This window comes from Schistocerca gregaria, chromosome 1, assembly GCF_023897955.1.
Source record: "Schistocerca gregaria isolate iqSchGreg1 chromosome 1, iqSchGreg1.2, whole genome shotgun sequence".
NCBI lineage: Eukaryota > Metazoa > Arthropoda > Insecta > Orthoptera > Acrididae > Schistocerca > Schistocerca gregaria.
The window spans coordinates 962,817,255-962,839,381 of NC_064920.1; the positions used below are offsets into that span (position 1 = coordinate 962,817,255).

Consider the following 22,127-nt stretch of genomic DNA (forward strand, 5'->3'; position numbering starts at 1 on the left):
GTGGCACTTTGTTGCAAGTGCATCTGCAGTTTACCAGTAAGATTTCATTTCTCTCATGTGTGGTAGGCATTGCTTTTGATCTTACACAGGTGATTCTGGGTTTCCTATAGCTGTTGTGATCTCTATTGAATGGAGGGTTGCCTAATCTAAAACGGACATTTGAGTGTACCCCACACAGAGTCAGCCTCTGTGTAGTGCACACTTGACCTATTTAGGGGTGGCCTACAGTTTTCAACCCTATGGCGCAAGTCCAAGAAGTTGCAGCCTAGCTTGTCACAGAACGTTTGAAATCTCTGGTTCAGTTCTTCCATTCGACTCAGAACCAAAGGGCCATGACCAGTTCTGGGGACAATGCTGCAAATTGCGAGTTTGTTGAAACTCCATGTGCGAGACTGGTCTTCTCATCTTTCTCTGCCGGTCACGGGAATGAACCAAGAATGACCTCGGAGCCCAGACGACAGGCATCATTTGTTCCAGTGTGCGCCACAATCTCCAGTTGGTTGCACGCTATTCGTCTCTTTCCCTACTCATACACTACTATCCCCTCCACTCCCCCACCCTCTCCAGATCGCTGCTTGCGTCCCAGGTGATAATTGCATTCTGGCCCGAGATGCTGAAGTTGGTGGTCGTGTGTGTGTGTGTGTGTGTGTGTGTGTGTGTGTGTGTGTGTTCTACTGATGAAGGCTGAGTCCAAAAGCATAATGTAAGTGTCTTTAATTGTGCCTGTTGGCAGCTTAGTATGTCTTCATTATGGTAAGTAGAAATCTGTGTTTTCCTACATTGTTGATATTTCTACCTGGAGTTTCCATTGTTTAAGCTCTTTGCTTTCATATTTTGAAAAGTGGTAGTATGGATCAAAAATAGGAAATAAAGTCCAATAATCGTTGACTTTAAAGTACATACCTCGAGAACTGTAAGCTCATGTTCATCTTCAGTACTATAAACACACATCCTCCACTGAACAAGTCTGCATCTACATATATACTCCGCAAGCCGCTCCGTCAACGACCGTTAAGTGTATGGTAGAGGGTACATCCCATTGTTCCAGAGTGCTGATAGCTCTTACGAAATGCATTTTAGAGGCCATGTTTACAGGACTTTTTGACTTTTTTCCAAGGTTTGGTCAATACTACCACCTCTCAGAACATGGAAAAGCAAAGAGCTTGCAGTAGAAGAGATTTGTTTTACAATATAAGAAATAAAGTAGTACTCATAGCTCTTAAGATATGCATTTTTGAGCCCATATTTCTTAGACTTTAGTGCTTTGATTGATAGTTCCTGTCATATCTTTGAATATTGACCATTCTTCCTGGGACACCCTGTACATGAACATTTAAAAGCAGTTGCCTCGTCTCCTACAAGTGAAATGAATCATGTCTTTTTGTGTTTTATTAAGCTTGCTGTAAGCAGTTGCTATGGTTTTGTTCAGTAAAAAGAGCAATTTTACAGTTTATTATATATGTGGAGTTACTTTCTGCACAAGTCTTATCATTGTCGCACAGGATTCTTGCATTAGGTTCATTAACATGTAATTAAAAGGTATCCGTGATTCACTTAACACTCGTGAACAGTTGAATCAGACATACTTGTCTTTAGCCTTCATGTAAAAAAAGAAAGGAAAAAAACACTTCTGTAGCCTTACAAATAGAAGGATTTAACACATTTTGGCATCATAAGCCCTTGTACGTCCTATCCGAATGTTAGTCAGGACTCTTTTGTCAGTGTTTGTATTTGAGAAACATAGTTATTTCTGGAGTCAGCATCCATGATCAAGAATATGTGTGTGGCAGTGTCCTCATTTGGCTGGTTGGTGCTGGGCAGCAGATACAAGTACAGTGGAACGGAGTACTTGCAAATTTGACACTGGCCAACAATAGCTAAATAATAATAATTACATCCAGAAATGTGGATGGTGTGTACTGTGTAAACAACTGTTCCACATATCTTTTGCAAGGGTGGTACCTCCAAAAAAAATTAAGAGGGGGGTGGGGGGGGGGGGGGCAGAAAATTGCACCTACAACGTTTGGTGTTGGTTGTGTTTACTGCCTTGGTATCTTAAGAGACTGGAGTTGTTTCAACTCATCCGCATAAAGAAAAAGTATGTACCCCAAATGTAATTTGAAGTCTGACATTGTTTTGTGTTACGTAATATTTCAGATTACAACCATTACTTTATCATCGTTAATATGGTGGCTCAAAATAAGGAGTTACCTTTTTATTGCTCAATAGTATTTAGTGCTGAGCAGTATGCAAGTCTGTTCACATGGTATCAGATGCATCATTGAAGGAAGAAATTTCTCAACTGCTCTGATTTCCTTGATGCCCCACAATATAATCCAGGTTGTATATGCGCCAGGATATCCAGGAAAAACCCAGGAATTTTTTCATCTGGGAGAAAACTGGTAAAAACCTGGGAATTTTTGAGAATTCCGAGAATTTTTCATTGTTATAGATTTAAGTTAAATTTCTATAGTTTTGACTGGTAAGAACTGATAAAAATCAAAATGTGCCAAAGGCTTTAGGATGAAGACTATGGGATACTTAATAACAATAAACTGCTGTCCATGAGCGTGATGTCACAAATGTTTACGTAAAGTTCGTTTGAGCAATTGCCCGCGGAATGTGCAGTTAAGTTGCATACGGTCAGTACCTTCTCCCACTTCGGGCTGCTTGACATGTGGCTGTTAGCTGTATCAACAGTAGCTACAAGCAGCCAGATGCTACCTGGAAAAATTTTTCTGGCACGCCCAGGTTGCCAGATTACTGCATGATGCGCATGGCAGTCTGGGTTGTAGTGGGAAGGGGAATAGGCCCCATACACACATGCGATTTCTGGCTGCAGTGCTGAGCAGTGCGGCGGAAATGGTCAGCGTTCCGTAGTGCAAATAGATGGGACATTTACACATGTGGCAATTTGTATGCCAGCGGCAGGAGCAACCATGTGACCATCTGTGCACGAGTGGCTGCCCACTGTTGGCAGCGGCATTTTCACACCTGTTACCTTACACACATCTTTTTATTTCAGCAACTCAGTTGCAAAAGGGATGGAAAAATGTAAGAGATTCGTACACTCGAGAGCTGCAGAAACATAAAAAAGTGAAAAGTGGTTCAGTTGCAAATGCCAGAAAGCAGTAAATTTTCTTCAAGCAACTTTCGGTTTTAGTGGCTGTATGTGAAACACCTCCTGTTGACAAAGAAACAGACATTATGGCAAAGGAAGAGTCAAGCACCTATCAAGAACCATCTCCTATTATCTCAGGCTCTAGCATTCCCAAAAAGAGACTTCTAGAAGAGCAGAAATTTTTTGAGATACTTGCAGAAAGTGTTCAAAAGAAATCAAAATTAATGGAGGAAGATCCTAATAGATTATTTCTCTTTGCTACCTCATTTCAAGGCCACACCTGAAGAAAAACCATCTAATGCGAAATTCGAACTTACGAGTGTGCTGCAAAAATACATTACAGACAATAATGCTCATGGAAAAGTGGATGTACCACAGGGAAATGTAAGTGGAACGCACTTTGTGGCACATGGCTCATCTGCTTCCATAGCCACTTATGAGGTACAGCTGGCTCAGTCAGCACAAAAGGCGTTGTTGGAATCACCATCTCAGTTTTCTGATACATCAGTGTAGGACGATTTGTTATAGGATGTCTACACATATTGTAATTGCTGTCGCCACCCACTTCATACATCATAATGCCTACTGCATTGACGTCCCATTTCACGTCCAACCAACATGGGATGCCTGCATCACAGGGTGTATGTCCACCAGGAAAACCTACATCGTCTGTGTTGACAAAACAAATACTTACCGCCGGCGACAACACAATACAACACAACACCATGTCTCCACCAATGGCAGGGACCGCTACCCATTCGCGGAGCCTACAGAACAGCTTCACCAGAGGTCTCAGTTAGCCAAGGAACTACTTTGATACACCAGGCACATAATTGCTAATAGTTCTGGCATATACATCCCCCAATGAGCTTTTTAAGGTAGCACACTGTCGGCAAAAGGCAGTTCGATGCACCACGTGGAAGGATACAGAGCTGCCACCACGGCCAGACGCCTCTTGTCGCTGGCCAATCTCTTGTAGATGGACTTGGTATAGTTGACGAACCTCTTGACATTGTAGAATTGTTTATTGTGTTCGCTCCCACTGAAGAGTCTGGTCTTTTCTATTATTATTATTATTATTATTATTATTATTATTATTATTATTATTATTATTCATTTATTTTGTATTTGTATCTATCCGCAGTTGGGGTCGAGTCGGTTTTTCTTTTGGTGATTGTATTATTTTTTCATTTTGGTGAGTCCAATAAATTGTTTTCGGACTTGTGTTTCCCACATTTCTATTCTGCTAGTGCAGATACTTCAGTAATTTTCTTATGTAACACAAATTGCTAAAATAAAATCATTTTACTTCTACTATTTGTACTTTGCAAGTGTTCTGGCATGAAATATGTGTTTTCAGCAAATGTAGTTGTTCCTAAAAGGTTGGTACTGACATCCTGAAGTAGTTGAAGAACTTGGCACTGTCTTCACGTAACTCCCTATATAAAGTATAGAAATGTCTGTATATTGTATGAGTGATGCACATTGGGTGTTGCCAGTATTTACGTTTACGGCGTTGGCACCTGATTTCTCGTTTGGTCAAGAAAACCAGAGCAACAGTATTTTGTCTGAGTCCATATTATCGACTGAGTGGGATGTACATGGCGTGAGCAGCACTGATTAAGCACAGCAGCAGCACTGCTAAGCAGAGGAACAAAAAAAGACCACGGGGACTGATGCGTGCTGCTCAGCAGCACTGCTTAAAATTGCCTGTGTGTAAGAGGCCTTAGTCTACACATAAGCAGTATCTACATGTAGTGATTTTGCTGTTTCCTCTCCATTTACACATTTCACATCCAGTGAAAACAAAACAGGTATCTGGTTTGGAGCTATCAAGTGAATTAAAATACAGTCACATAATTATGGAAAGCTAACATACATTATTAGTTTTGCTTTTATGATTTGATTTTATTTCCATGTTTTTGGCAGTCAGTTGCCTTGCAGAACAATGACGTTATTTTTGTTGGTTTGCTAAATAAATGTGGCTTTTACTGGTCTTTCCCCAGAGGCAGTCAATTTATTAGAAATGAAGTGTTTTGTTCTGCACTATTGGCTAGTTTCAACTGTTCACTGAATTTCAAGTGCTCATTTTCTTCTTCTGAAACATATGGCATTATGCCATAATAAAGAACCAAAAATGAGATAATGCAGTACTAGTACTCCAAGAAAATTTGCATCCTGAAAACCACAATGAAATCTTAATATCTGGTTGGGGCTTACTTCGTTGTGAATCTGGACATATGAATGTGACTTTAAGCCGAATCGTGCATTTTGGTGTGGTGTATGAAATTCTGATGCTCTTGGTGCATCCTATTTATTTTATGATGTCATGTAAGATCTCTTATACTATGTATGTATGAATGTATGGACTTCCTACATCATCATAGCTGCCCAAGCACAGTAACGCCTGTTTTCTGGCACTCTCTGGCAACTGTTGAAACGAAGCTATTTCTAACAGGTTGCGTTTCTTTAATCACAGAGTGTTTGATTCTCATTGAAAACTTAACACATTGAGAAATAGCCACTTAGAAGAATTTACTGTATTGACTCGAATCTAAGCTGCACCTGAAAAATGAGACTCTAAATCAAGGGAAAAAACAATTCCCGAATCTAAGCCGCACCTGAAATTTGAGACTCGAAATTCAAGGTGAGAGAAAAGTTTTAGGCCGCACCTCCAAATCGAAACAAAGATGGTCCATTATAATATGAGATATAATTTACGTCGAATGAGTGACTATACAGCTACAGTAGTTTGGTTCGAGTCGTAAGCTTAGCAGTTAAGCTTTACCAGGTAGCCATTGCTATGCGTCAGGCGCTCCGTCCGTATTTATACGGGTACCCTTCCTTTTCCACGTGCTTCGTCTGGTTTGAATTGATTACTTATTTTTCTTTGATGTGATAAGTGCTGTTCTCTTTGTTATAGGTGTTTACGTCACTCTAAGCTGAAAATGCATTACTGTACTGTGTCATGCATTGTTTGTCACATTGTGATACTGAGTGTTTAAGGCCTGTCACCGCTCGCGGCATGGCTCGCTTTCGTGTGCGCTCCTGCCGCCTACAATTTTTTTTAAAAAAGGGAGGAATCGTCTCATTAGAGAAACAATAAGAGATTGCTATTTGTTGTTACTTACACTACTGCTTTCTTTGATAATGAGCAACAAGAACCAAATAATAGACTGCGTATGATAGAGGATGTTATGAACGAGAGTTTAGTGAAAATTTTTCTCCGTTTGATGCCTCGTTTAGTAAATTACATTCTGCACCGAATTAGAGTCATCTTAGCTTTAAAAATCTAGTCAATTCCCATGCCTCAATACTGACTGTATCACTATTAAGCATGAGAAAAATACTAATATAAACATGACATGATATGTATATTCTTCAGCGTTTGCTGTTGTCTCACTCTAGTTTCGTAGTTTATTACGCAGGCAGGATTTAAATGAGATAGCTGCAAACACAAAAGAATGCATGACAAAATGTTTATTTTCCTATTATTCTTATGGTGAAGAAAAAACTGCATATGATTCACAATTCATGAAAGTTCCTATTAGCAACCATCTCCTCTCACAGGTAGGAAAAAATTCAGAAAAGAGTTTCCCATATTGACAAACACCCCAAAGAGTCTTGACAGTTGGATTCTCGTAGTACATTGAAATGCTGCTCCATTCGAAGATGAATAATACGAAATTTGTATTTCCTTCATTGGATAATGTACAAATATGCAGTAGTCGAAACTCGGGGCGGAGAAAAAAGCTCTTCTTCCACTTTTTTTTTTTTTTTTTTTTTTTTTTTTACTGGCGTAGAGGTTTTGGTGCCAGTATTTATCTTTGTGCCTGCAAAGCATGCCTGTGTAGCGCTACACATGTTCGACGGCAGAAGTTAGTTGTGGCGGCACCTACCACCATTTTTCAGAACTTCTGCTTACTTTGCACTCGATTCTAAGCCGCAGGCGGATTTTTGGATTACAAAACCCAGAAAAAAAGTGCAGCGTAGATTCGAGTAAATACGGTGGAGCCCAGAAGGCCAGGCAATAATGCCATTATTTAAAATTTTAATTGTACATTTGTGTGATGTATCTTAAAGTATAACACACACAAAAAAGACCAATATTATATGTGAAAGGTTAGTTTTTCTTGTAGCTTGTTAATCCTCAAGATTAATATTGTATGTGAAAGCTTAACTTTTCTTGTAGCTGCATTATGTACATGAATTTAAACCATTAACTTTCCATATTTGTGTGTTCATTCTGCTTAACAGTGATGTTGCTATTGGCTGACTGTGTAATGTCTCCTATGCTCTGAATATCTGCTGTCATTGGCTGGTGAGGTCATGTGACATGAGCTATGATTGGCTTACAAAAACGCATTTCGATCTTGATTTTAGTGCTCAGAAACTAACATGCTGTTTTGAATCCATACTATTGTAATACGAACAAAATATGCAGTGTATCATAATATGAAAATATGCAGTGTAAATGTTGCTACACATCGGAGCTTTCCAAAACTGCCCCCCCCCCCCCCCCCCTCCCGAGTTTTTTTCGTTCTCTGAAGTTTTACAGGATTGATATTTTTACAGCACCAAGGGAAAGCATACTGTCACATATGGAACAAGTGAATTTTTGTCCTTGGAAGAAGTATATTTTCAAGTGGTGGGAAAAGTGCATTTTTTAACTGGGGAATCTGGAAATTCTTTTCTTGTCTGCATATACAACCTGTAATCATAAGAAAAAAAAAAATATACAGAATAGCTTCTCATACAATAAAATAAAGCTATGCTCCTTTCTGCTGAACATCTTGCTGTTGAGTCAAAGAGGTATGATACTGTGAGGCAAGGAGTAGCAGCAGATGTGTGTATGTGATGTACCTCACACAAGTCATCTGACAGGACAAAGTTTCTCTTGCACATCACACGTATAGAGGAGGGCCACTGCATGCACACACACTCATGCAATGAGACGTGTACATCTTTAAGGGTAATATTATATTTTTATTGTAAAAGAAATTTTCCTTTTCTCTATACTCGTAAGATGTTGAGGATCTTGATACCATACACCTAAAGAAAACAGTCATCATCATCATTATTATGCGTAAGTGGTTACAAAAATAGGAAAGGCTTTCACTTACGTGTATATGGAATAGGACCATTTATGCTCCTCTCCCTATAAGTACAAAAAGTAGAAAACTTTTTGGGAAATAACTTCACTTGAAAAGAAATTATTTGTTGTAATTAATTATGTTTCATATTAATCAACAGTGAGGAATTGGTTCGTATTATTTTGGACGATGTTATATAGCCTAAATTTTTTGCTGAGTGTTCCTGACTGATACTAATTTCTTTTGTTTTTAAGGCATCAGAGACATTATTTCGCATGGCAGTATGGCGTGGCTGGGTGAAGCCTATACCTTATGGGGAAGTGTTGATTTTTATGACTTCGGTTGCTGGCCTACTCTATTTTTATAGAAGCAATCATATAAGCCATGACTCCATCTATGGATTGTTGAGGTGAGCAACTTTTGCCTAAAGTTCGGTTTTGTTTTTGTCTGAGTGCTTGGTTTGTGTAATTGGGGGTAGAGTGAAAGAGATCATTTCTGCAGTAGACTTGCCACCAAATATTATTTATAAATATTATTAGGAAGAGCTGTGTTTTTCTGTGCTGACACCTTGTAGTTTGTCGTTTTCCTCTTTTCTTTCTCGTGTAATGATCATGGAATAAATGAGTTTCATATTTCATAACAGTAATATGTGAGGGAATGTAAGTCATCATTATGTCATATTTATAGTCTCGTAAAAGGACTTTTGGTGTCAATATCCAACAGATTATGGTCCCAGAAAGAGATTAATAAAGTTTCCACATTTGTACAGTACCTTCTGTTCAGAAATTTACAAGTAAAGATCAGTAGTAACCATGTGACATAAATTGCCATTCTTATTTGTGAGATACTATATTGCATTTATTCAGTATGATGCTGTCAAATGTTTTGTAAAGAAAAATTCAAGATTTACTTGCTGAACTATGCAAGATTTATTTGCTGAACAAACTGAACATACCTAAGATGACATTGGGTGGACAATCAGTTTAATTGTGAGAAATTGACTGGTATGACTAACAAGTGGAAATTTGACTGAAGTGTTCCTGAAACATTAACTATTGTGGTAGCCAATTGCTGGCAGCAATAATGATCAGAATGATGTGTGGTGTAAAGGATGAGCCAGCCAGTAGGAAAATTTTTATTGCTTTTATTAGCTCCCAGAGGTAACTTCATTTATCCATTATGGCCAAGCCATGTCCAGCAGCGTCGTCTGCCTGTAACAGGGTGTATACGACCCAGGACAACTGGGAGATCCGGGAAAAACCCGGGTAGTTTTTCATCTGGGGGACAACCAGGAAAAACCCAGGAGTTGTTTACAATTCTGGGAAATTTTCATTGTTTTAGTTTTCAGCTAAATTTTTGTGATTTTGAATGGTAAGAACCAATACTCTAACAAAGGATATTACTGTACCCCACTATTGGAGAATAACACTGAAGCAACGAAACATGAACAAGAGAGAGAGAAAAAAAAAAAGTAAAATAAACTTAAGTTGCAAAGGAAATGCGACATATACAATAACGAAACACAGTGCTCATACAAGCGTCTGCCAACAACAAAATATATCAAAGGCTTTTGGAAGATATGCAATGTTTCATAACAACAAATTGCCTCCGATGAGCGTGACTTGACAACTGTTTAAACTAGATTCCTTTGAGCAGTTGCGGGCGGGCTCTTGTGCATGCGTAGTTGAGTCGCGTATGAGCAGTACCTTCTCCCGCTTCTTGTTACAGAAGTGTGGCTTGGCGGCACTACCTAATATTACCCTGGTTCGGAAATATAATAAATCCGGGCATGATGCACAGCGCAGTCTGAGTTGTGGTTGGGAGGTGGGTCATCTCCAAGTGACCTGTGTTTACGTTCAGTGATTTTGTTGTTTCCTCTTTGTTTATTACTCTCACGTTAAATGATAAAACAGATTTTCGTGACCGGGAGTTATCAAATGAATTAAAATACGTTCGCATAATTATGGATGGCCAAAATATGTTGTTAGTTTCAGATTTTATTTCCACCTTTCTGACAGTCAAGCATTAATCGCATTGCAGAACAATGAAGTTATCTTTGTCAGTTTGCTAAAGAGATTGGGCTTTTATTAATCTTTTCTGCTGAGGTAGTCAGTTTATTTGAAACGAACTGTTTAATTTCACACTTTTGGCTGGTTTCGACTGTTCACTGATTTCAAGTGCACGTATGACATTATGCCATAATAAAGAACCAAACACGAGATAATACAATGCTGGTACTCTAAGAATTTTTACATACGAATGTGCACTTTAAGCCGAATTATGCATTGTAGTATGGTTCACGAAATTCCAATGCTCTTGAAGTATCATTTAATGTCTTGTTTCTTTTATGACATAATGTAAGATCTTTTAATGTTTTACACGTACAAATATATGGCCTTCCTGCGTCATCGGGCGGTGACGGCTGTTATCAGGCGCTCTCATGCAACTGCTGAAATGAACCTATTTCTAACAGGTAGTGGGAAAATATTGTGAACGGTGGTTTGAAAAGTGTTACATACATTAAAAGCAAATTTCCTTTTACACGAGATGAACTATGTGCGGGAATGTATGATGAATTTATTAAATAACAAAGTGTTTGACTCTCATTTAAAAATCAATTCTTTGAGGACAGCCATTTAAAAGAATTTCGAGCTCGGAAGATCACACATTAATGTCGTTGTTAAAAATTTTACTGGCACATTTGTGTGATGTAATTTAAAGTGTATCACGCGCAGAAAAGATCAACATTATATGTGGAAGCTTAGCTTCTCTTCCAGCTTATTAGTCTTGGAGACAAATATTATATGTGAATGCTATGTATATTAATTTAAACCATTAACTTTTCTTATTTGTGTTTTTGCGCTACTTAAGAGTGATATTGCTATTGGATGAGTACATCACGTGTCCTATGCTGTCATCAGCTGGCTTACAAAAGCGCAGCATAGGATCTTGATTTCAATGCTTTGAAAAGTAACATGCGATATTTGGTGGAATTCGAATTTATACCTTCATAATACCAAAATATGCAGCCTACGTATTGCTGCACATCAAAGGTGTTTCAAAACTTGTTCACCCCCCCCCCCCCCCCTCCTCCCCGGTTTCATTTTCTAAAGTGGCGGGAAATTCTACGTCGGTATAGTGTATTTTCGCCCGGGAGAAAGTGTATTTTTAACTGGGAAATCCGGGAATTTTCTTTCCTTGTCCACGTAGACATCCTGTGTAAATTTTCTTGTCCCACGGTCTAGCAGCAGGAAGTCAGCACCGAGGAAGGGCAACTTGATAATGTGCCTCTGTCATGTGCTGACGAGGGTACGCTATGCGCTCTGGAAAGTTCCGTGCCGCCCGCATGGTTTTCTCGGTAATGACCAGTCAGGGTGGAGGAAGCTGCGTGGTGTGTCGAATATACCCAGCCGCCCGTATCCGGGCCCACTCTCTTGTTTTCTTGCTCTCCTGCGAGTCGGACATGCACCCTGTACACAGTGAACATCTTCCACTTCTCCCGGTGCTGCGACACTGTGGACTTAGTTTTTGCAGACACCAACCTTTTCCATACTTTACCTTCTGGCTCACCCTCACCTCCCTAGGCCGGGCTATGTGAGTCCTTTTTTTTCATGCTTTCACCAATAAATGGCCTTTTTTAAAAATATTATCCTGATGAATTAATCACACCCACCGCCTTCCCATCCGCCCATCCCGCACAGTGGAAAGCATCATCAAAAACACCTTTGAAGGTAAAATCGTATGTAGATCGAAAACTTTATAGATCAACAATTGCTAAAGAAGTACAGCAGAAATTATACAAACAGTATTCAAAGATACGACTTCTTATTGTTATATCAAGCTGCTTTAACACTTTATAAATGCATGATTGGCTTCTGACAAAAATTTAGAATTATATTTGTCAAACATTATGTCACCAGTTCAACAGATTCAAAACATTGGTAAGAAAATGGATGATGACTTGGAAGAAGCAGTCATGCTAAGTGGGCTTCCAGCCAATTTTCATACTCTCAATACTGGCACTTGAGAATTCAGGTGGCAGTATTAAAAGTGATACAGTAACTTGGCACTTTATTCAAGAATCAGCAAAAAGTCAGGGTGCTTTGACAAATGCAATTACAGATTTTGTGTTGGCAGCTGGTAAGCTAACCAGTAAACACCAAAAGTTGAAGATCAATTGTGATGCATGAAATTCCAAGTCGATAGAATGCTATAAATGCCAAAAAGTTGGTTATAAGATGAATGAGTGTAGAACTAAGAAAAATCTAAATGATTCTTCAAATTCTGTAAATACTATGAAAACTGAAAATTAAAATTTGCTAATTGCTCTTTCTGCATTTTCATATCTTATCAGTGGCTGTTATATAGGTTCTGGGTGTATGCAACATTTGACGAATGAGAGATTCAGTCAAAAATCTAAATCAACCACAATTATAATAGTTGCAGTAGCAGATAACTGTAGTCCTGATGTGACTGCAAAGGACAGTGTCAACTTGAAAGGTACTGGTAACAATAAGCATTAGCCAATAATGATGGACAATGTTGCATATGTTACAGGCCTTGGATGTAATTTGCTGTTGGTTAGTCAACAACAAGATATGGACCTCGCATATTGCTCAGTGGTCTACAGTGTGGTATGTTCAGTAAGAATGATATAATCATCTCTGGAATTCTTATGATTGCAACTCAAGTTTGTGTCCTTGGAGTCTTGCATGGTGGTATGCTTCATGTTTTATTTGAAATTATGCAGTTTGTAAACTGAGAATTTGGTGGCATGTATGAATTACAGTGAAACCTCTATATAACGTTTTTCAAGGGACCACAAATTCTGAACACTGTATAGAGGAAAACACTATAAAGAGGAATGCTTCCAAATAATAATTATAGGGCATTACTGAAGATCAGTATACCACTAATGAGCTTTGACAAATGGTGCCATAGATGACGTTTTAAATTTTCACAATATGTGATATTCATTGCAAGTGATCAATGTATCAAGTGATTAGTTTTTTTAAACATTGGTCTCGGTAGGTGGATGGGTGAAAGTAAATGGATCAGTTTGTACAGTAAAAATTTATAACAGATTCTAAAGATTGACATCATTCTCCAAAGATGACAGGTGGTATCCCATTCTTCAGTTGACACAATTATAGAATATGAGCCAAATTTTGTTTATATTTACTGAACATATTACATAAAAACACAGTAAATGGGGCAGATTAAAAAAAAATTACTTCAATAATTAAATTATGAAATGGAACTTAAATTTGCACAAAACTCTAGGAACCTAAGCAATCTGAAAATAACATACTTATGATTTTTTAAAATATTCAAGCAGGCTTGCTTGTTTTCTGTTTCTCCTAGACTCTATGGCAATCATTTCTTACTCAAAATGAGCAAGTTGAACTACTGTTCTGTCCTCAAGTCTATGGGCCATCATGTATCTCCTGAATGTTTGAAAGGCTTCAGCTGCCTTAGTATATGAGGGCACAGGGTCATCTTCCTTGTCACTGTCACTTTCACTATTACTCTCCAAGCTTCTCTCTGCAGTCAGCTTCTCAATACTTTGTACTCCTGTGGTTGCCACGTCGTCATCCACAGCCACAAAGTCCTCAAAAGTGACAGAATCACTGCCTATTAATTGGTGAAACTCTTGCAAATCACTTGCAACTTCTTCCACGGGAGCTGCCATCTCATTCTCACAGAATCCCACTTTTGTGAAACAGTTTTTAATAGTTTCAGCACTTACTTCCCTCCACGAGTACATAATTAAATTTGTTGCCTGTAAAATGTTCAGTTTCAGTTGTGATCTTTGCTGGCTTCCACGAGTACATAATTAAATTTATTGCCTGTAAAATGTTCAGTTTCAGTTGTGATCTTTGCTGGCTTCCCGGTTTTCTTTGGTCCATCAAATTCAAGGCCTTTTTTACAAGGGCTGTCCTATATTTAACCTTAAGGTTGCAGACGGCTGGTGCAGTTGGGTGGCAGGAAAATTACTTTAACATTTCTCAGAAAGGGTACGTCTGGTGGATGTGCCGCACATCTATCCACAAACAGCAGCACTTTTCTTGCAGCACTCCCCATTTTGGCGTCAAATTCTCTTAGAAAACATAAAAATATTTCACTCATCATCCATGTCTTGGCATTGTTTGTATATTTGCACGGAAACATGGAAATGTTTTTGAAGCACCTCGGATTTTTTGGCTTCCCGATAACCAAAGGTTTCAGTTTTTCACTGCCATCAGCATTTGTACACAACAAAACGGTAAGACGTTCCTTGCTCTTCTTACCGCCATTGCAATTTTCCCCACGAAAAGTAAATGTAAATGTCTAATCCGGTATTAAATTGAAAAACATGCCGGTTTCGTCAGCATTATAAATGTCACGCAGTTTGTAGCCCTGTATCATATTAGGGAGAGTCTGTATCCATTGAGTTACAGTTGGTTCGTCTACACTTTTACTTTCTCCACATTCTGATTTGTACACAACACCATGACGCTGTCGAAATTTATCAATCCATCCATTGGACGCCTTAAAATTGTTCATTCCTAACTGAAGTGATATTTGACGTGCCTTCTCCTTCAAAATAGTTCTGTTTATAGGAATGTTTGCAGCACGTGCTTGCTGAAACCAAGTTAATAAAACTTTCTTCATTTTGTCGTAAGTCGATTGTTTCAAACGCATACGTTTCGAATTTCCACAATTCTCAAACCCTTCCATTATCGACGATCTGTTTTTCATTATAGTGTTGAGTGTTAAAGGGGCCAGTCCCAATTGCTTCGCTAGCTCCACGCGACTCAGGCCAGGAGATGCCTCCACTTTTTTAATAATAGAAACCTTCTCTTCCAGAGAAATATTCTTCCGCTTTTCACCCATGTCCACTGATGAAAGCTTAAGGAAAAACGTTATATCGAAGACACACACTTACTAGGCACACGAACTGTTTGCTGCTTAGCTCACACAACACGGTACTAAGTACTAATACAAAGCATCGACTGAAATGGCGCCAAAAAGATCGCAAGCAGAATGTGCGTCACATGTCACGTGACCGGGTTTTGCCGCTGACATGAAATATGCTGAGCGCGGGCTTTCCGAGCCATTGCAAACTGTGAAACCACATAACGGAAAACGATGCGTCTATATCCAGTTACTTAAACGCTATAAATAGGTAAATAATTGACCTGGGTTCCAAAAATATGAGCGTTACATAGAGGAAACTGTAATATAGAGGAAACACAGTAAAGAGGAAAATTTAACATTGTTTATATGGGCCTTTACTCGGGACCGAAAAAAACGGACGTAACATAGAGGAAAACATTATATGGAGGAACGTTCTAAAGAGGTTTTACTGTAGATGAAATTTGTCTAAATGCAAATGTTGTAAAAAAAATAACTATTATTGAATTGTGGTGTCTAAGGCTGGGGCATTATAATCATGGAAGTGTGCATTTATTAAAGAAAGAAATGGCTGATGAAAGGAATGGGACTAATTCAAATCCATGTGTTTCTTGTATAGAAGGAAACTTATGTCGATAATCTATTTCAAACCCTTTAGTAGAACTGCAGAAGGTCTACTTAGAATGTACTACATTAATGTTTGTAGACCAATGAGCATGGCTTCGTGTGGAAGAGAATACCATCTCACTTTTATGGGTAATATATAAAGAAAATCATCTGGTTACTAGCTAAAATCAACAAAACAAACAATGAGTAGAATTGAAACTGGTTGAAAAAGTAAAATAATTTGAACAAATAATGGAAAAGATTTTGTGAATCAATGTAGTAAGGCATTCTTAAAAGACAAATAGAATTTGACATCAGAAGATAATTCGTTGCGTTTCAGAGCAAAACATTTTAATGATAATTCTGCATATTTTGCTGAAGTTCCTGAACCAAGTTCATGTATAGAAACAGTTGTGATGATTGTGAAAATGAAAAGACACCTTAATGATTAATATTAGTCTTGGAAACAAGACTTGCATTCTATTTACTGCCAGGCAGAAGACAATCAACATGAAATGGGCATTCAAAGGCAAAGAAATGGAAGATGGTGAAGTTGAATGTTATAATGACTACTTCATAAACAATTTAGGAATAAAGAAGACCACTTACTAAATATTAGAAACACTGAGTCACCAACAGGCACTGCACAAAAGAGAATGAAAATTTTTCTAGCTTTTGGAAGAAATCCTTTGGCAAGCGAAAGTATAAATGCACATACAAAAACACAAGGATTTCTTTAAAGTTTCAATTCCCTTTTGTTTGTGCCTGTCGACAACTCAGTGCTTCTACCAGTTGGTGAGTGGACTCCTTTACTCCCAAATTATTTATGTTCTACCAGAATTTTTCTTACTGTTTATAATGCTAATTTTGTTGCAAAAGTGTATTCCCAGAAACATTTTTGCATGACAATCATTTTTTCACTTCATACATTGTTAGATTTAGCTACTGAATTTGATCTTGACATTGAACATATGGATGTTCGAACTGTGTTTGTGCATGGTAATCTTGATGAAGAAGTATACATTCATCAGCCTGAAGGAGGGGGAGCAAACCAAACAAAGCAGTTTATGGTCTAACTAATATAACAGTATAGGAGGCAGTCACCGAATAGCAGAAACGTTAAGTTGTCAAAAGGCACACACAGAAAAAAGGGAATAAATCTTTTGCTAACTTTCAGAAGAAATGCTTTGACCAGCTAGAGTACAAAAAACACACTCTTGCCAGTGCACCTACATTGTGCCAGCTGGGCATGCAGTGCCTAGTTTGCCGACTGGCAGATGGACTGGGGCAATCATTGTGTTGGGTTGGCTGGGTGAAGGGAGGGAGAAAGAGGAAGGAAGCAGGAGGGGAGGGGGTTGGGGATGGGTAGGTAGTAGCTCATAGGGGAGCAGCAGATGTGTAGGCTAGGAATTTGGGAGGGAGGGTTAACAAGTGCAGGGGTTGAGCATGCGGCACACTGGTACCAGAGCAGGTGCGATGTGGCACACGAGAGACATTGATTGGTAGGGTGTGACAGGACAGAGGAAGAGGACACTGTTGGGTAGAGTGGTGACAATGGCTTAGCAGAGATTGTAGCCAAAAGCTTACAGGAGGAAAGGATGTGTTGCAAGGATAACTCCCATTTAGATAGTTCAGAAAAGCTGTTGCTGGAGGGAAGAATCCAGGTAGCATGAGTTGTGAAGCAACCACTGAACTCAAGCATACTGTACCCACTAGAGTGTTGTGTCACTTCGCGGTACTTTGTTATTGGCCCAGTTTGGTGTTGGCTGTTCATTCTGGTGGACAGCTGGTTAGTGGTCATCCCCTAATAAAATGCTGTGCAGTGATTGTGGCAGGATGAGAATATGACATGGCTGCTTTCACATGTGGCCCCATCACTGATGGGATAGGATAAGCCTTTGACCGAACTGGAGTAATATTGCTGGGTGGATAAATCGTGCAGGTTGTGCACCTGGGTCTTCCTCAGTGATATGACTCTTGTTTCAAGGGGTTGGAGTGGCAGTCCTATTCCTATGGGAGACCGAACCCAGGTGCAAGACCTACCCATTTCAGCCACCCAGCACATCCTGCTCCAGTCCTGTCACAGGCTTATCCTATACCATCAGAGGCAAGGCCACCTGTAAAAGTAGCCATGTCATATACTATCTCTATTGCAATCTTTGGAGAACATCAATTTTTACCACTAAGAGAAGAAGGATGAAATTTCTTTAGTGAACAACCAGTTTCCATGAACAGACTATCTTCTGTTTCAGGAGGGGGAAAAATAATAATTATTGTAGTTTATTAGGTGTACATTATCAATGGTGTCCCGTAATAAAATTAAAATAAAAAATCATTTAATCCTGATCTGTGCATATTTAGGTATTACATATTGAGAAAGCGCCTACATATGCACAGATCATAAATCACCTAGTGTAATGTAAATGTTCTTACGAACCTGATGATCTGCGTAGAATGAAACTATTTGTTCAATAAATAAATTTTTTCAGTAACTCTTGGTAGTAAACTGTGACGTTCATCAGATATGTACGAGCTAACGGGGCACCACCATCTTAAAATGTATCTGTTGCAATCACTACACAGCATTTTATGTGGTCATGACAACCAGCCAGCTGTCCACCAGAATGAATGGCCACTGCCAAACTGTGGCAAAGAACGACTGTTTCTGTCATGAAAAAAGTGCTCAGAATGTTTGTGACGTTATTACTAATTTTGTTATTCATATCTCTGCATAATATTATGTCAATGTTGGGGTCTGAGACTTCCCAGCTCCTTCAAATAATATCTATCATTTGCATATCAGATCAATTAAAAATTTGATGAGAATGGTAAAAATCAATGGGGAGCAAAAAAAACTGTGAAATTGTCCGTTGGACTCCTTGCTTTGAATGGTATACTATTTGTGCCAATGATAAAAATGTTAAGAGTTAAAATACTGCCATTGGGACAATATTCTTCTGTGCCCTTAGAGTCTTTCGTGATGACGTGTCTGAATAAACTCTCCTTGACTTACAAGCTGCATCATTTTGAAAGCTGAAATTATTCTGCTCAAATCTGTCATCCAGAACTGTGCCATCTTGGCATTCGGAGAGAAGGACCCCTGTGAGTGTAGGCAGAGGTTCCATGACAGAGCTGTCTGAGAATGTTGTGCCTTGTAGCAGTAACATCTGCCTTTTCCATGGTGCTGTCTCACTAGAAAAGCCAGTTCATACCTGCCTCCAGCAGGGTAAGGTTGTCAGTAATGTCTGCAACCACACTGAGTCTAGTGCCTAGACCAGGTTAAATATGTTCCAGAGTGTCCCCAACACATTACGTAAAGGTAACACTTCAGTGACTGCTGGAGCACGTTTGATCATTTCTTGGTTTGAGGAGGGGAATGAAAACTTCCTCTCTCTAAGAACCTTCTAAGTACTCCTAAAATCTGTACTACACATGTACCTGCTAGAGAAACATTCCCAGGACATCCAGGATTCCCTTCTCCACCTGCATAGACGAATGAGTTGCTTTTCTACAGGTTATTAGTGCGTATGAGAATTCATGTAAATGTGTAAGTGGAACGAAGGAAGTATGTACTCGAAACCCCGTGGTTCTATGTGCTGTCTCTCTACATGCTGTCTCTTTGCTATCGAAGGACAGGGTGACATATTGATGGAACGAAGAATGACTGAAAGTGGTTTACAATTACCTGCAGCTGATGAAATTAACTTGGCCATTGTGTACCTCCTTCTGGCCGTAAGGTGAGATGAAGTCCATCTCATTCCGTAATGGATGGGGCATAGTTTGATGACAAATGGCTTCCAGCTCCAGTGAGAGGACCTTCCAATGTGTGGTGCTTGTGGCGTACAAATTTCAGTATGCCACATTTTAACTGACTGTGTTTTATTCAGACGAGTGGGGAGAGGCTAGTTCACTATTGGGATCTATCCATTTTTTTAGTACATGATGAAACTAATGTATCACGTATACATGCTGACATTGGTTTTCATGTTTCATCTTCATTTGATGGCCTTTACTTAGTGGAAGATTGATTAACGTTAAAGCAGACGCAGTTTCCCAAACTTGTAGTTGGGAGGATGGTGTTCAAATATCTGTCTGGCCAACCAGATTTATGTTTCCTGTGATTACCCTAAATCACATAAGGCAAAGCCGGGATGGTTCCTTTGTCTATCGTTCCCTAATCCGACCTTGTGCTCCGTTTCTAATGACTTTGTTGTTGACGGGATGTTAAACTCTAATCTTCCTTCCTTCCTTCTCAGTATTAAAACTTCTCGGAATTGAGAGCAGTGGGGCCTAGAGGCAGACCCAATCAAAAATTCTTTCCAAAATGCCCAATTTATTAATTTGTGTGCATTAGTGAGTTATGTAAGTGATATTGTTTATTTGCTTTGTGTAATGAAAATGTTCTGAAACTGCTGTTAGAGAAGAGAAACTACTGTCATTTCTTTTCATTTCAGCAACACCTTTTTGAGATTTTATGAAGACTGCTTTACACTAATGTCCTGTTTATAGATTTATTGTGGGGCCTTTTGAAGAAAGTGGATATATGGAAAACCGTGAGGATTTGCCACCACAAAGAGCTCCAGCTGTGTCCACATCGCGGAAAACTACAAAACCTGTGCCTCGTAGTGGAATTGTATATAGTATTGTGTCAGCTTTCTGCCGTTTCTACCGAGCAGTTGTAAAATGGGTGAAGTGTCACAATCGCCATGCCACCTGTCCGCATCCTTTCAGCTGTTTCTACTACACAATTCAGGCAAGTATATGCTATATAGAATATATGACTGATTATTATGTAGAAAAATGACAAATGGATAAGTTAATGGTAGTAAATATTTGGGAAATTGGTTTGTTGTGATACAGTAGTATGGTACAGAGCTCAACTTGAATCTACCATTTGGAACAGTATGAAGCATAATATTTGAGTTGGTTGAGATGATGCTTGTAGATTGTCAGATGTACAGTGATCGGCTAAACCATTGTGACCAACCCCATCTGTGGGAATGACCACACCTGTACGATGATGTGAAGAGTGGATGGTAGTGTACTAAAGATATGCAAAAATTGTTGGGGATGCAGGGAAATCATTGTCAGATCTGCATATGAAGAAAAGGACAAGCTGCTGATTTTAGCAACTGACAGAGAAATGAAGATAGTAATGACCTAGCAGTTACCTTAAAGGTTTTTCTTAAAGCAATGGAAGAAAACAATTTTTTTATACAAAAATAATAATATTGTTTCTCAAAGTATTTGCCTCTGAATTAAAATTTTTTTACATGTGTTTAAATCAGTTCTGGAAATGTTTTTTCTTCTCTGAATCTGGTACCCCAAAAACATAGTTTTGATTCAATTCAGCAGTGTCTTTGTGATGAAAATCACTATTTACACAATGTTAGTGTAACATAAGGGAACAGAAAAAAGTTGTTGGATGATAAATTGAGTGAACACAGGCAATTAAGCATTAATTAAACAGTTTTATTCGTCAGTTAATTATTTGTTTGATGTGCTGTACGACCTCTGTCATTGTCATGATGAAACACGATGTGATGTTTTGGTTATTTTTTCTTGATTTCATCAATGAGGTGTGGCAAACAAATTGTTGTATACCATTTATCATTAATTTTTTGAAACATTTCATGATGCCTTCAGCTACCATTCTCTTTATTGCCTGTATGATTGTACAATTTTGGCCTTAGGTCATTTTCAAGTATTTTTAGGATGATTTTTCAATAGTAAATTGTCAAGCATTTTGTTGCCCCTAGGACTCCATGTTGTGCTCATAAAATGAATCCGAGATGTAGAGAGAGAGTAAAACATCTCGGATTTATTTTATGAGCATAACATGGAGTCATAAGGGCAACAACATACATGACATAATTTACTACTGAAAAATCATCCATAAAATACTTGAAAATGGTCTAAGGCTGTAATTGTACAATCGTACATGCAATAAAGAGAATGGCAGCTGAAAGCATCATGAAATCTTCCAAAAAGTTCATCGCAGCTGCAGACCCTACTGTATTGAAAATTTAGCATTAACTCAAAAGTAGTTGATGCAACATTTACATCTATGTGGTTACTCTGCTATTCACATTAAACTGCTCAGCGGAGGGTTCAGTGAACCACCTTCAAGCTGTCTCTTTACCATTCCACTCTCGAATGGCGTGTGGGAAAAATGAGCAGTTAAATTTCTCTGTTTGAGCCCTGATTTCTCTTATTTTATCGTGATGATTATTTCTCCCTATGCAGGTGGATGCCAACAGAACGTTTTTGCAATCGGAAGAGAAAACTGGTGATTGAAATTTCGTGAGAAGATCCTGTCACAATGAAAAATGCCTTTGTTTTAATGATTGCAGTCCAATTCACGTATCATGTCTGTGATACCGTTTCCCCTACTTTGCGATAAAACAAAA

General features: G+C 38.7%; 1 protein-coding gene across 2 annotated transcripts in view; it reads left to right on the forward strand.

Annotated features, from left to right (window-relative positions):
• The window catches only part of LOC126276423 (transmembrane protein 135-like), a 103,234-nt gene that overhangs the window by 31,119 nt on the left and 49,988 nt on the right, over nt 1-22,127 (forward strand). For both annotated transcript variants that reach the window (XM_049977276.1, XM_049977275.1), the window contains exons 4-5: nt 8,469-8,623; nt 20,227-20,470. In XM_049977276.1, coding sequence (XP_049833233.1) covers nt 8,469-8,623; nt 20,227-20,470 — 399 coding nt within the window. The remainder of the gene's footprint in view (nt 1-8,468; nt 8,624-20,226; nt 20,471-22,127) is intronic.